The sequence below is a fragment of the Erigeron canadensis genome, chromosome 1 (assembly GCF_010389155.1).
Source record: "Erigeron canadensis isolate Cc75 chromosome 1, C_canadensis_v1, whole genome shotgun sequence".
Classification (NCBI taxonomy): domain Eukaryota; kingdom Viridiplantae; phylum Streptophyta; class Magnoliopsida; order Asterales; family Asteraceae; genus Erigeron; species Erigeron canadensis.
Genome location: NC_057761.1, coordinates 54,888,421 through 54,904,854, shown reverse-complemented (window position 1 = coordinate 54,904,854; position 16,434 = coordinate 54,888,421). Strand labels below are relative to the sequence as shown.

The 16,434-nt window shown below is 31.2% G+C and overlaps 2 protein-coding genes across 3 annotated transcripts; one reads left to right on the top strand and one right to left on the bottom strand.

Moving 5' to 3' along the window:
- Positions 1-546: 546 nt before the first annotated feature.
- Positions 547-3,378, top strand: LOC122581017. 2 transcript variants are annotated; one of them, XM_043753161.1, is made up of 6 exons: positions 547-772; positions 888-1,026; positions 1,317-1,401; positions 1,499-1,546; positions 2,888-2,988; positions 3,101-3,378. In XM_043753161.1, exons 1-6 carry the CDS (start codon positions 655-657, stop codon positions 3,219-3,221), a joined length of 612 nt encoding a protein of 203 aa, XP_043609096.1. In that variant the 5' UTR covers positions 547-654; the 3' UTR covers positions 3,222-3,378. The 2 variants fall into 2 exon arrangements, with proteins under 2 accessions (XP_043609096.1, XP_043609103.1); XM_043753168.1 differs by having other exon boundaries at positions 549-772; positions 891-1,026.
- A 2,516-nt stretch (positions 3,379-5,894) lies between these two features.
- On the bottom strand, positions 5,895-8,489 carry LOC122584959 (R-linalool synthase QH1, chloroplastic-like). Its single transcript, XM_043757052.1, has 7 exons — positions 8,250-8,489; positions 7,872-8,154; positions 7,277-7,652; positions 6,965-7,183; positions 6,710-6,851; positions 6,357-6,605; positions 5,895-6,182 (listed from the first exon to the last, which is right to left on the bottom strand). Exons 1-7 carry the CDS (start codon positions 8,487-8,489, stop codon positions 5,895-5,897), a joined length of 1,797 nt encoding a protein of 598 aa, XP_043612987.1.
- Positions 8,490-16,434: the final 7,945 nt, after the last annotated feature.

Genomic DNA, 16,434 nt, shown 5'->3' with positions numbered 1-16,434 from the left:
GAAATCGTGACAACCCAAAGCACTAAAATTACACACATTATTAGGCTAGGTAGTGCAAGCGTCCATACAAACGATCCTGTACTTACCACAATAATATCTACTTCGATCGGGTCCACTGCTCGTTAGGTTGCGTTTTGTTGAGATATTTACTTGTTTAGTTACCATTAACATGCATCTTAGTTTCATAGCCATGGCAGGGCAGCAACAAATCATAAGCGTTTACAAATCCGTTAAACCCCCAACCCTTTTATAAAATTTTTTAGGGTTCCGCCCAATGCTCGTATCGTATCATAGTTTTTGACTGTGATGATGGTGTTGGGGAAGAAGTAAAACATGAAAACGGGATAAAGCAATACAATACTAAAATAAGTGTGTTATTTAGTAGGATTAGTTTTAGAGGAGTGGGACGAGGTTCCTAGTAAATTTTATTATTTTTTAATAGAAAATTAATAAATAATAATAATAATAAATACTCGTAAAAAATTAATGTTTGAATGCAGTCATGTAAATGGCCCAACAAATGATAGTCCACCCCAAAACAATACGTTCTCGTTTATTCGTTTCTATATCTTGAAAGCATCAAAAATAAAAACCTTTTCCTCATTGCCCTGCCCTTAAACCTTGAGAAACAGGAGGAAGGCAGTACCCTAAAAAATGAATCACCTTCAAAACACAATCAAATCATCCATCCGTTCGATTCGAACCGTTAATCAAAACCTAGGGCCCAGATCACTCCGTCCACTTTCAACACAAGCTTCACCTGCTTCCACAGGTATGCTCCACACTCACATTTCTCTTAACCTAATTATTATTATACATAAATATCTCTCTCTCTCTCTCTATATATATATATATATATATATACTTTACTATTATGATAATTTCAGCAGATGTGGTGTACGGGAAGTTATTTGGCATAACAACCAACACATTGAAAACTGATGTTCTGAGTTTGTTAGAAGAATCCGATTTAACTGCCGATGATCTTAAAGTTGATTACAATCAGCTCTTCGTACCAACTGGAATGTAATGTGCTTTCCTTCAATTTTGTAACAATTCTTCTTATTATTATTATTTGAAAGTAATATATATCATATAGCAGGATTAGTGTTTGGAAATGAATTCACCTTTAGTTTATTAGGTGTCATCCTCATAAGTTTCACTTCGACAGTAGCACAATTAAATATATAATGTTCGATATCGATAATCGAAAGTCGGATATACACAATGGAAATATTGAAGGCTGGATATACATACATATGTATGGTTTTCAGTAAGTATATAATTACATTGTTATGTTGGGGTTTGGTGCGTAGGTTGGTGCAGTTCCCTTCGCGGAGTGCTTATGATGCTGCTATAAGGGCGGTTGCTAGGAAAGGGCGCTTGTATAAATTGGAAATGGTAATTCGTTTGTACAAATGTGTTTACTGTTTAGAACTATCACCTCATGTTGTATGCTTATTAAGTTTTTTATTGGTGGTGATTGTTTTGATACTAGGCTGACCGTTCAAAATGGAACTATGTCCAGCCGTATGGTGGGAAATTTGTAAGCGCGTATTCTTTTCTTATATATATATATATATATGTTTGATTATTGAAGTAGAATTATTCTAGTTCATAAATTGGATATGAGTAGTAATAATTAGGTTTATATAAGTATTTGGAGAGATCTTGTTGTCCTATGTATTCATCGTGAAATTTATGATAAACCTAGGTTAAAAAACATAGTTGGTTTGGCAATCTAGGGTGTCTGAGCTATGTTTGGCACACAACTGGTTTATGGGAGCTTGAGCTTATGAAGCTCATAAGCATTGTTTGGCTAGTGAAATTTCAGTAGGTTATGGCGTCTATAAGCTCCTAAACTATAAGCTACTTGAAGTAATTTTTGACTTGTAGCTTGAGCTTAAGGAAAAGTAAATTACCTAGATTCCCACTAACTAATTTTATGCAATCTTTGTAAATAATATATTCGTCCTTTCGTGCCATTTTACATTTATAAGCTGCAAGCTCTCTCTAATTTGCTAAAGACATATAGTACCAAAAGCTCCAGCTATAAGTTCGCTTTGCTAAACATACCCTTGTTTAGTTTTAAATTCGATATTTCTTGTCAAGTGGAAGCTAAAATTAGTGCCTGATTTCTCTTTACTACCATTGTATATAATGGTGATCTTTTTCTACTTTAGTTTAGTTCTGGTTACTTGCAAAACAAAGACACCATGAACTTGATCATCAGTTCATCTTTAGTCATAGTGAGCGCACTGAGTGTTATATCTGATACGCAGGTAACTGAAGGGATATACTGATATAGACATACCAAATAGTCAAAGTACCATCTTACCAGTAACTAATATAGAAATACTGAACTAAATCATATAAGGTGAAAAAGGTAACAGTTGATCAATTTATCTTAAGGCTTTGAGTGATGTTTTTGGTGATATATTCACTGAAATTTTCAAATGATGACTATGATTTGCAACATTAAAGAACTACTTTCTGAAATGAAGATAGTTCAGGAAAGGAATATCATCTTTGCTCTTTTTAGATATCTCATTTACAACGATCATTTAGTGACACAACAGAGGCACCTTTAGAAGTCATCTTGGTATACACAGTTTTGACTTTGTTCTGTAACTAAAGAAACATAAATTGGACAGACAGGGGTATTCAATGTTGGAAGAGCTTTGAAATTGATACAGTTTAGACTTCAATGTTAAATATTTTCTTAGTAGTTGCAGCCTGATCACTGTTTTGCCTAAATTTTATGTATAGCTGATGATCATAGTGATGATTATGTTTCATGTATATATTTATATGTCTGGGTATGCACGATTTTTTTATTTTTCCAATTGATCCTCATAAAAAACCATTGTTGAGTTGCTTAATTCAGGTGTTATTGCAAGGAGTTCCCACAAACGCATATATAGAAGATATCGAGCGTTTCCTTTCTGGTTGTGAGTATGATCCAGCTAGCATCCGCGTGTTATCCAGGTCAATGCAGTCATTAAAAGACTTCAGTTTGGTCTTTTTTACATATAAGTGGATTCATAAATTCATATAAGATTTACTGTATTTAACGAGATCTCTTGGTTAATGTTGCCAGGCTAGGAACCAAGATGGCGGTTGTAAGTTTTCAATCTCCAACTGCTGCCATGACTGCTATGATAACTAAAAACAGAGGCTTTTGTGTCAGTAATCAGATCTCAATGCATGTTCTTCAGTAACTCATTGGCTCATCAAATTTTGGTTGTGTGACACCAAATACATAAATGCATGATGTTATATTCATGTTAAGTGTAAGATTGTTACGTGTTGACACTTGACAGTGGTACTCATCATTTGAATACTTTTTCTTTTTTTATGAAATTCTTTTGACTCAAATGCCTAGAGTTTCTTTTCAATTAAAATCAATGCTCAAGCTGTTCAAATAGGTCCAGTATGTCTTGAAGGATAGAATACACATTATAGACTATATCGAGATACTTCTTTGATTGGACGGACAAGTATATGATGATACATGAGACTTTATATTTTCTGGGTGACCATACCTGTCTCCATTATTATATGTAAACTGGACTTCCAGCAAAGGTTGATTGCACTTTGATACATGTAAAATAATAATAAGTGTCATTTTATATAGTTTGGGTCGTAAGTGTCAAGTCTGAGAACTAAAAGGGTTAAAGTCTTAACAATTTGAATATTGTTGTTAAGCGGTTAATTGAGTCATGATTAGTCAAAGGGAGCGGTTATCATTGTTTCTTGTTTCTTGTAAGTAAGTAAGTAAGTAACTGTTCAGTGCCGTCTTCTGCGGATTTTGACCCCCAATACCTCGACGGTGTATGGGGAGGTTAAGATGTAGGCAGATCTTACCTCTACCTAAGTAGAGAGACTGCTTCCAGTTTCTACCTAAATGGTAAAAAAGACCCTCTAACCTTTGCATGGGATGAGGATCGAACCCATGACCTTTGTCTCCCGAAGCAAGGGTGTTTACTACTGATCCAACCATGGTGCTTATATCGTTTCTTGTATAAATACCATTTAGTAATGAAAAATACATCATTCAGATGTAAAAATATCTTTTTCTCTCTCAAATTCCTAGAAATTCCAGATTCTTCCTATCACACTTTCAAAGGATGACCCATCAAATGAAGGATCAGTGACTTCGTTACTCTATTGAATATTTTTTCCAGGTATAACTAATCATTTTGTTTATGTGTTCACTCTGTCTTACCTTTATTGGCATTATTTTTGCTTATATAACGTGGATTGGTTTTGGAACATCTCTTTTTAGCTTATCCCAGAAAACACATGTAGAATATAGATTTATATCACTCTTTTTCGAATGGTCGCAAGATGGTCACATACTGTGTTTGGCCTACGTCTCAAAATGGATTTGAGTGGAAATGGTTTTTTTTTAGAACAGGTTAAAATGGTTTCGGTTAGGTTGACCTGCAAACACTTATCTTTTTCATTTTTGAATTGTGATGGTTATGATATAATATTTTGGATGAGAATGGTTTAGAACTTGGAAGGTTTCACACAATACAAACAATTCTTTTAAGTAAACTTTGTTATCTAATACTCTGAGATAGAAACACAATTCAGTTGACCCATTAATAAGTAAATGAGTCAAAAGTACCACCTCTAGAGTCTATATATATTTTTGTACCTTCAAGTTCCTGAACTGCTCTTTAGTAAGCTGCATAAAACATACTCGTGATGTGTTGAAGTCATTACTTGCATGGTTAGGCTTACATATCAACTATACACTTTGCTCTTTAATGCTTAGCAATGCTTCTGCTCTTTCACTAAATGTTAACACATGTCTATGCATAAGAATCACCGGAGTCGATATTTCCATATGTTAATTTTTCATGTACACTTCTGTAAGTTTGGAGTGTACCAGCTATTATACCAAATTTGCTTATCTTAAGTATGACTTGCAAAAATCTTCCCTCCTACTTTTGAATGAACGAAAGCTGACTTCTCCCATTTATACATTGTAGTTTTAGTCCAACAAATTAGTGCAGTGATCATTAGTATATGGGGGTTTGTTGAGAAACTGTAACCCTGTTGCTGCAACTTAGATCATTACTTTTGAATTGTATGGCATTATATGTTTCGGTGCAGTGATCATTATTGCAGTCATTCTTTGCGAAACTGATTTTGGTGCTTTCTGCTGGCGTGTAATAGCATTTTAAGTGGGGTATTCCTGATGCCTGTCATTTGTGTCTTCAACATATTATTGTCGACATTGTTAGCTTTTCTTCTAGCTCTGTACATGTTTTTTTTAAGCTTCATTCCTTGATTGTTGAATGATTAGGCCTTTATTGTTGGGTTTAGGGAGACTTGATAGTCCAGCCCATTTAGAAGGCTGTTAAGGCAACAGGCCTTAAGGCAAAAGCAGCCGGTCCGCAGCCGGTCCCTTAATTCACTTAGGCTTGGTTGCTTGGTAACTTCGGGATTAAGTCATTAACCCTACCTAGTGTGTCTATTATAAATATATTGTGATGTACTTGTAATTCCTCGTCACGAGAGATTAGATGCATGATGCTTTAATAAAATATTCTAGTTGCAGCATGTGGATAAGTTCACACAGTTTAGTGTGAGATAAAGCATTAAATCTCATGTGTTCTTCATTCTTGTTATTTTCTCGTTCTTGTGTGTGTGTGCAGTTTTATACCTAACATTTATATCACTGAAACCTAAATATGATTGAACTTATTCCATGCTAGCTATTGGCTAAGCTTTTATTGGTTTTCAGAAAAGGAAAGAATTATATTGTGATCTCGATTATGCATATCGATATCATAAATGTAACAAGGATGATATTGGTCCTTATTTGAAAGTAAACCCAGCTTTAATAGTAGATAGACGATCTAGACTTCTGCATACCCTTATATGGGTTTAAACAACAATGATAAAACGTGAGATTTAGTTACATCCGGACGACCATGGCCATCTCCTTCATAGTACATGAATTGAGCCATTCTAGAAAGGTTTGTTGCACAATCGATAAATTCTCGTGAAAATTCAGATTTTGCACTGGCTCGTTCTTTGTTAAGTTTCTTCCATGTCTTGATGATTAAATTTTTTATATGCAATCTAGCTTCTTCCTCGGAAGCCCCGCTCTCATACATGTAGCATTGGATGGATTTTGGAACGTCTCCTCTTGCCATTTCGTCCTTGACACACCGAAAATGTGTAAGTTTATTCCTCAATATATAGGCTTGAAACTTATTTTAACATGGTTTTTTTAATGTTGCAAAGATATAAGTAAACGAATATGAGTGCAACCTGAATGCACAAATGTTAGTATTTATATTAATAGTAAACAGAGTCTTAAGAGAACTAAATACCGATGATGTTCCCAAGTCATCAGCAAGTCGCAAGATCAGTGATGAGTAACGGACGGTATTATCAGCTATTTTCATGTATCGTAGGATTTCCGAGGGTGAGCTAATCGATGTTAAGAAATTAGCATGCATAAGTATAACTGGGGCGGATATTGACACATAAGCATTGTCCAGGTACTCATTTAGCGTTGGTATATGTCCGGTATGGTACCATAGTGCTTCTTGCATGTATGACTTGCATAAATCTGCCCACTGTAATTAGTGTTAATTAGTGTTAACATGTAAGAATGAAACTTTTTGATTTCAAATCACAATATCAGAAGTTAGCTAGGAGAAGAAAGCATAATATATTGTACAGCTTTCTTTAGATATGGTAGGATAAAGAATCCTGAGTCATTCGTCAATGTATCATAAGCGATCTCATTTATGGAGTTGTAGAATCCATGGAAACATATCTGCATATAATCTGGGAGTTCTTCAATCGCATTGATATCCCATCTACATAATAGAGACCTCTTCAGAATTTATAAAAAGACCTGTTGAAAATAATAGACTAATTTGGTTGATAACAAACATTTCCCTTAATTAATATAAGTTAAGCAATTACGTACCTGTCGATAATATCTGTAAACTTTTCAAGTTCCTCTAAAGTACCATAAACATCATAGACATCATCAATCGTAGTTATCATGGCATTAACCTTTGTTAAAGTTCTTCTTCCTAAACTAAAACGGGGCAGGTAACAAACACCAGTCGTCCATAGAAAATTCTCTACCAACCGGTCTCGAGCAAAGCCCAACTTTTGATCCCATCTTGTGTTTCTCCACCACCTATTCAACATGTAATAACTTTAAAAATCGTTCTATATGTAATAAGTTACAACGAAATCCTTTCCAGACGACTCGAGTTATAAGAAATGGTACTTTGACGAGTCTTTCAGATCTTCGAGGTGGATCGTCTGAACAATGTTAAAATCAAGCTTTGCAAACTCAATTAGTGTGGGATTCATGCCATTTCTTTTCTGCTCATAAACTTGAATAAACCACTTGGTCTCTACCCTTGGTACTCTCCAGTGTAACGGAAGCTCCAAAGCGTGGCTAACGAACAAGGATATACTTTGATCCATGTTCTCAAGATTCTCTTGGAGGTATTTGGTTGTGAAATCTCTAACATCATCCAAGATGCTTTCATCCTCGAAGGAATGATATGAAGCCTCGTACAAGTTCAACAGGCTCACCATATCTTCATATGATTGTGGTTTAAGTTTTTGTATCTCATCCATAAAGTTGTGAAATATCTCTGTGCAAGAAAAATATATATATAAAAAACAAATTAAAGGATATATAATCACCATTGTTAATTTCTTTTTTAATCACTAAGACGGAAGTAGTTTTTTTTTTTTTCTTTTCCCGGATGTGTAGCCATATACAGTAGTAATGTGAATTGTATACGACTACAAAGCGTCATATGAAATAAGATCGACATCCTAATTCCTAATCAAGATGAAAAGTGGTGTACCTTGAGGAACTTGATAACCATGTTGTCTAAGTAGTCGAAATCCAAGGGATTTAAGGTTCAGATCCATTTCGTTCCAAATTTCATGGCGTTTGTAGTAATCGTGGTAAATCATCTCCAAGACATTTCTTATATCTTCTTCAATATGATATGATATTCCGAGTCTTTGCAAGTCATCAACCAACTCTAGGGTCTTAACTAATGGATTCCCAACCTTTCTAGTTTTTCTTATCATCAATTTCACTTGATCCTTCAAAATATTTGCTCTTGTGGCGTAGTCTTCTCCCTGTATGAGTTAAATTTCAACTATCAATCATATATATATCAACTTACAGAAATAGATTTGAATAAAATAAATGGAAAGTACGTGGTTAATCATACAGTGTATTTACTGGTGAGTGATTGAATATGATCAAAGGACCATAAAGAGGGATGATAGTTTGCTGATCGTCTAACGAGTGGTTGATCGGACACATTGACGACGACCATTGATGTGGATTTTGATGATGTACATAATGGCTTGCAACCGTCACAACCTCTGGTTATGGCGGCCACACAAGAATAACTTGAACTTTTATAATTATGGATCACTGAACCAGCAAACAAGTACATTGAAGCCATGGACCAGCTAGCTAGGAGATCCTTAATTGTTAGCTTTAACTTGTGTTTATTGAGAATTTTAAGTTATGAACATATATAACATAACGTACGTGCATCGGTGCATGTGGGGATATATATAGAGGGATATCAATTAATCAATTATATCCTCCATTAAAATATTATCAGATAATATTGCTCCATTCAAAGATCGAAAGAGATTAGAACAAGTCATGACTAGCTACCCATTGATGATAAAAAGGGGTTACTCCCCTTTTCTTCCTCTTCCTTCATATATAGAACTTGAGAAGGATGTGGAGGTCTTACTGAATAGGATCCAAAAGTTCTTCAAGACGTTGGGGCACGTGTTTCTCCTCATATTTTTTATAGGATTAGTTTTGTTATAGCTAGATGTGTGAGAGCTCAGATAATATTGCGACTCCTCATTAATTTTTTGTAACTTTTATGAAAATTTAATAAAAGTTTTGTTGATAAAAAAATAAATAATAATAATATAATAGGGTTGTGACATTAAAGTGTAATAAACTATACATAAACTGCTTAATTATAATATGTTTCTATCTACAATGGTGTATATTTATTTTGAAGATAGATTTTTAAAAGATAAAATATGTACCCAACCATCATCTAGAGGTAAGATTCTACTCAACCAAGAATAATCGGTTGTATTAACCGGATAGCAAACATCCCAAGGAAAAACCCTATGTGCGTACATAATATGCACCACAAATAAAACATGCATTAGTGACTCAACTAGTATCTGACATCAATACCATAGTATCTTATTACTTAATAAGGCAAGCAAAATCTTCAAAAATAAGTAGAATTATTATAGGCTAGTGCCTAGTGATTTTAATTTATACTAACAATTTTACTTTTCATACTACAAATAATAGGTTTTGACCATTATGCCTCTAATAATAATTTTTAACCTTTTTATTAATTTAATTAGGTATTCTACTCTACACAATTTTTTTTTATTGTTTTTAAACATTGAGATTTTACTAATAAATGTTTTATATTTTTCCTTTCCCTTGTTAAAACAAAAAATACTACTTGTATATATTATTGCTCATGACACCATTCAAGAGAAATAATTAATCCTCCTAACAAATAGCTTAATAATCCTCCTAGCTATGAAATGATGACATGTGAAAAAATCAGGGGGCAAGATTAGAAAAGAGAATTAGTATATACCACATGTCACCTTCTTAATACATTAGGAGGATTATTAGGCTATTTGATTAGCAAGATTATTCATTTTACTTTACTTTTCATGCTACAGATAATATGTTTTGACCATTATGCCTTTGATGATAATTTTTAATCTTTTTATTAACTTAATTTAATATTCTACTGTACACGAATTTTTGTTTTTTAATGAACATTGAGATTTTACTAATAAATGTTTTATACTTTTCCTTTTCTTTGTTAAAACAAAAGATACTACTCGTACATATTATTGTTGACGACACCATACCAGTTATTTGGTTATTAGTATCTACCCCGTGATCCCAAATAAGAGCTAAGTGTGTGTTTAGTTTAAGAAAATATTTTCTAGTTTTTTATTTTTAATTTTTTAGAAATTGAAAAAGTTTTTCATTTTTAGAATACCTTTAAAAATTTTAAAAACGCGTTCAAAATAAAAGATGCATGCAGTTTTCATTTTTCCATCTTAAAAAACTAAGAAAATATGTTCACTTGTTTTTGTTTTCTATTTTTCAATTTTATTAGCTTGGAAAACATAAATTTAAAAAAATAAAAATAAAAAAAGTAGTTTTTTAATTTTAGTTCAAAAAGTAGAAACAAAGATTTCTATTTTCTTGAAAAATTGTTTTAAAAAAATGCAATTTGAACGTGTTTTCCGGGTTCCTTGTTTTCTTGGATAACAAATGGTGTTTTCTCAAAGTAAACGCGCCTAATGTATTCATACAAGACTGGATATATATGATGATCGAATCAATGGGTTTTGCAAGGTTGTTTCCATTGACGGAATGGTTTGTTGGGTTTCACCCGAAGGCTAATTTCCACCTTTGTTACAACCTCGATTAAAAAGACAAACATCAAAATAGTTCCAAAGATTATAACTTAGATGAATGATAAACGAAAAAAATCGACATCAAGATCACCCCTTTGATACAAATTGTTATTATTTTTTCGTTATTGAGTCTTGACCAAAACGAGGAAGATTAGAGTTTTCTTGCATTTGTTGGTGATAAAAATTAATGTATATATGCTGATCACTGTACACTGAGAATGTGGGAATTGGGAAGAAGGAAAGGAAGGCTCTAAAAGGAATCATCATGGTGGCTTGCTGGTGTATCTAGAAGACGAGGAACGAAAGAAGGTTTTCAAACTCTAACTTCCATAGCCATAAGATTGTACAAAATATTAAGGCGCTCTCGTTCCTTTTGTATAGAAATAGGAAGAAGAATGAATGCATCAGTTGGTCGGATTGGTGCAGTTTTAATATAATGTAATTGTTGTATATACGATGTAATAGTTGTATCATCGGTTTTGGTGGATACTTGTGAATGAAATTTACCTTTAAAAAAAAACTATGATTAATTTTCGTTATGCGTGAATTTTTATGTTCAATGTGAGATTCATTTGTTATGTGTGAAGTTGTGTGTGATGCCGATACAATTATTTGCTGCAGTTTATACCGATTAAACTAGGACATAAATGAGAGGGTGAAGAAAAACTTAAAGTTAAAATATCATAAACCAGAAGAGTAAAAACCACTAAAAGAGTTAACTACAGAGTAATATTAACAAAGATAAAAAAAAAAATCATAACGTATTATTTGAAAAGTAAAACATTTAGTAAAAGTATCACCTCCCGTTATTATATTTTTAATTAGGTAGTTCAATAGCCCCGCAATGCGGGCTACATTTATCGTTTTTCTGTGCTTTGTTTTATAAATAAAATACTACAAACACAACATCAAAGCTGTGTTTAATTTCATATTAATAATTTTGTAAAACATAATATTTAAAATAAACTCTCAAGAAGAGATAAATACACAAATATATATTTATTTAAGGGCAATGGCACAAGCACAGCCATATTCAAAAGTTGTCACTTGATCTAAGAGCAAGTTTGTTTAATGTTTAGTATATTAAGTGTATATGGTTTTGTGGCCTTTTTACAAGGTATGGCATGTGGCAACGTAAGGATACACTATCATTCTTATGTTTACTAAAAAATTAAATAGGGAAAAAATGTTAATAAAAAACTCAAAAGTCAATTGAAAGGAAAAAAAATGCAAAAAAAAATATAATAAAAAAAATTCAAAAGAATCTATGTAATAAAAATTTGCTAAAAGATATAACATAAAGTAGAAAAAAAACATTTATAGAAATAAAATGTTGAGCAATCATAATATTACAAAAAGAATATATATATATAAAAAACAAATATTAAGAAAGACCCCAAAAATAAAATCTAAAAACAAAATTTTATGAAAAGTCTTTTTAGAAAATGATATGGTTTAAATAAAAACATATTATTTAAGTTAATTTTATATATAATTAGAATAAACAAAAATGGACAAAAGTATATACCAATATATTCAAACATAAAACTTTAAGGTTATATTTGAAATTTTTATGAGTTTAAAATGTAATTTTAGGAAAAAAAAAAAGTTCAAAAATAGAGGGAAAAGGATTTGAAACACGGACCTCCCCTATAAAAGTCAAGGGTTTTACCACTAAACCTAACTGAAACTAAAATTAATAATGTACATATGATTTATTTATAAGAAAAATGATATTCCCATTCACTTTCTTTAATAAAGAAGATAATATGAACCGGTCGACATCAATAGTTGACCAGTTGTTCATTACTTAAAGGTTTTTTTTATCTAATTTGTTTTCCCCCATTTTTGATATAGTTTTGTAGTCGTTAGGAATTACTTCTCTTCATTTTTTAAGTTTCATTTGTTAGTGATATTAGTTATATTAAGTTTTCACTTCATAACTACTTACAATTGTATATTTACAAATTACTAGAGTTAGAGCGTAACTTTTTGTGTTTCATTGTTTTGCTTGATTGCCATCAACGTGAATATTAGCATATATGTTCGTTGATATCAAAGATGAAGATAAGTTCCATATTCAAGACTGGTAAATGTGACAACCATTTGCTAATTACTACGGAGTAAATACTAACAATATGGGGTTAATTTAAATTAGTTATTTACTAGCACGATACTCTTGCGTAATGTGACAGTCGTCATGGTAGCGACGCTGTGGTGTTGGCGGCGACTGCAAGTGGTAGACTTAGAGGCGACGTCGAGTAGTGTAGTTAATTGATTTAAATGGTTAATGAAGACTTTTTAAAAGATATAAGATTGATTGTGTAATTTAATAACTAAAGATATTTTAAACAATTTTTCATATTTAATTTTCAAGGGGAGCGGTTTTTTATCTATTATATTAATAAAAGATAATTATTTTCAGACCTTTTTTCTTATGTGGCAGGCTAACATTTTTTGTTAAGCTATTTTCTAGTCATAATTATTTTTCTTTATTTTCAAAAACTCTTTAAGCTCTTTATTTTCTACAAATTATTTTTCTAAAGTACTTTAATTTTAATATTATATCTACCATTGATTTATGTTTGTTACTTTTTACCTTTTCATCACCCTAATCAGTTTATATATTAATTTTCATCTTTATAAGTATATTGCTATCTCCATATTAAAAATATACTCGTAATATATTAACAAATTACATACAACAACAACAACGATACCCAATCCGGCAAAAGCCGAGTTTGGGGGAGGTAGAATGTAGACAACCTTACCCCTACATGAAGGTACAGAGGTTGTTTCTAAATGGATTTCTCGCAAAAAAGAGGCAAAAGATAGAGAGTGTAAAAATTTTAGTAACCATACATGTCAGTCGAATATAGTATGACTACATTACAATTAGAGAAAAATAGCAGACACCACATTACACACTTTAGCGTAAAATGGACAATACATAGTAAAAAGGGCATTTAAACCTATTAAACATGTCCATGTGCATATAACCAAGCAGAAATCCAACAATTACGAGCGGTATGTGTAAGAACTCCCCTAAACCCCCTCCCAACAAACCAAAGAAGCAAATATGGTTGAACCAGACATACATAAAACTCTCCTAAATTACATACATAAGTCTATATATTTGTTCGTTTTAACTTTTTAATTAAGCGACCCAGGTTGAACCCGGGTTTATTAGCTAGTAATAAAATATAAATTAATGGCATCCAATAAATTATTATGGTGATTCTTGCTTTGGAGTCTTAATAGTTAAGAAGATATCGTAATCTATTACATGTTTTAAACTTCTAAAAGCTACAAAAATCTTGTTACCAAACCCTTAGCCTTAAATTGAAATTTGAAAAGGTAATCTCTTTTGTCCCCATTTTTTGGTTCTGTTCAGTGTTTATTAATTTCAATTTTATTTAATTTTTGTACCACTTTTTTTTAACACTAGTATTTGACGCCAAGGATAACTGGATAACTTATATAATGATGAAGTTTTATACGTATTGTTAGACTTATCACAGACTTACGTACCGCTAGACTACCAAAAGTAGAGCATGAGCCGTTATAAATAATTCAAGAAAAAAAATCACAGAATTATCACTCTAAAGAGTCGAACTCAAAACCTATATAAAAAAAACCGAATACATATACACTAGTTGAGCTGGATTCATTATACGATTAAATTTTATCGTGTCTTTTCATTTATTTATAAAATTAGAATTGTCTAATTAAATAAAGTTTTAGTTTTAAGGGTAATTTTGACAATACATACTAACTAAAACACTCTATTATCAGGTTTGGATATATTTGAAAAGATTATGTTAAACGCAACTCTAAAAAAGTGTAGTTAAAGTGCATTAAATAGTTATATATTTATCATGAAATTCATCAGTTTATATTTATATATATTAATGTTTAATTAAAATGATATTAAAGTTTATGAATATATATATATATATAGGGTAAGGTTCAATTGAGAACCATTTAAATTGGAAGAACCATGAGAACTACTATATTATAACTTGGTGTTCATATGTGATAGGTATATGTGAACATATTCGTTCACATAGGTTCATTAGAGAACTATTCATATATGAACATAGGTAATATTAGTTATAACTTGACATGTTCAAATGTGAATGAATTTGTTCACATAGACTATTCACATATGAACACCAAGTTATAATTAAAAGGTTCTCATGATTTTCCAATTTATATAGTTCTCACTTAAACTTTTTCCTATCTATATATATATATATGAAAATGATACATAGGATTTGAGCCTGTAGCTTTATGTGATAATATGTCAAAGATCTTACATGTATGAAGGGCTTGAGTGGAAATGTGGAATGGGAACATTTTCTAGTACAAGTTAAATGGGCTCGTAACTAGTATTGATTTAAGATTGCTGGAGCTTTAAACAAGATCAATTTCTATGCTTAATTCGTTAATATATAAATTAAAGTAAACAAAAAGAAATAGCTCAATTTATATTATTTTACTACTAGATATAGATATTGTTGTGAAAACCAATAAAGGTGTTACCGCTATACATATTATATAAAGGAGAAACTGAGAAAGTGAGTATGAGTGTCCTCATCTAAGCTTAGATAGAAAATCTCTCACATTTGGTTTTTATAATCATAAAATTCATGGGGACTTACGTATTTATTTTAAATTCAAACAAACAATAAAATCTTTGTATGTGAGGAGTTTCCCATATAAGCTTAGATGAGAAACAACCTCAAACTCACTTTTCCCTTATATAAATAGTCCAAACATATTTTCTAGTTTACAAAATATTGAGGTACTAGATTTTAAAAAGCTAAAAGCAATCGCTTAGTCTCATAATATTGTTGAGTCGTTACTGTTCGTAACAAGTAACAACATTTCAAACGATTAGAATTACAGGGTCCGTAATCAATCATCTGATTACAAGATTTTCATTTGGAGATAGAGAGTTTTTTTTTTGAGATCCCTGTTAGTCACGCTATCTGTGATACGGTAGAAACTTTTAGATGTTAGGCTTGATTTATAATTTCAAGAATTTTAGGACTTTTAGGAAGTGACAACATTTTTGTATGTTCAATGTAAAACTATAGATACATATCAAGAAAATTTTTATTCACATTTCAAACTGTAACATCATATTTCTCCTGTTTCTAAAAAATTAAATAAGTTATCATAAATTAAAGTTGAAAAATACAAATGATGGCTATTATTTTTTATTTTTAAACTCCATAGATATATATTGGATAGATTAAAATATTACCATGCCTTAAAAACGTGTTATTACTTCAAATAATGCCAGCAAAATTGATTAAACACCATCATTATCTTCTTGTTCAATTCGTGACTCTTATCTTCCATTTTTCATTCAATTGCAACCTAATTTGCTACTGTATTAATTAAAAGCCCTCGTATATATCTCTTATTTCAAAGAAAATTCTTTAATCAGATAGTAGTAACATCTTAGAGTCAAGTAATAGGAGTTCAAAGTGATTAGTGGGTGTGTATTTGTGACCGGAGGGAAAAGATAATTAGAAAACAAAACTACAAAAGGTAAAATAAACTTGATGATCTTTCAAGCTATATATATGTGCATTTCACTTAAAGGTATGGTTTCGATCTTCTTATCATATACTAAAAGACAGTTGCTTAATAATTTATCGTTTTAGATTTTTTAAAGTCGAATTTTATTTTCAAATTTTAATCTAGTTTACACTCTTATTTTGTCATTTATCACCAATTTACATTTTTTAACCATTAATTTCAATATAATAAATCAAAAGTAACAAGTAATATGTATTTAGTAGAATAATAGCTTTTATATATATATATATATATATATATATATATATATATATATATATATATTATATCCAAATACGTTCTATCTTATAAATACAA

Bases quoted from the DNA above. Each gene is read 5' to 3' on its own strand.
- LOC122581017 (XM_043753161.1), top strand. From the start codon at position 655: ATGAATCACCTTCAAAACACAATCAAATCATCCATCCGTTCGATTCGA. The intron at 1,402-1,498 runs GTAATTCGTTTG...TTTTGATACTAG, and splicing joins GCTTGTATAAATTGGAAATG to GCTGACCGTTCAAAATGGAA. The intron at 2,989-3,100 runs GTCAATGCAGTC...TAATGTTGCCAG, and splicing joins AGCATCCGCGTGTTATCCAG to GCTAGGAACCAAGATGGCGG.
- LOC122584959 (XM_043757052.1), bottom strand. From the start codon at position 8,489: ATGGCTTCAATGTACTTGTTTGCTGGTTCAGTGATCCATAATTATAAA. The intron at 7,653-7,871 runs GTACACCACTTT...TTTCTTGCACAG, and splicing joins TGGTTATCAAGTTCCTCAAG to AGATATTTCACAACTTTATG. The intron at 6,606-6,709 runs GTACAATATATT...CACTAATTACAG, and splicing joins TACCATATCTAAAGAAAGCT to TGGGCAGATTTATGCAAGTC.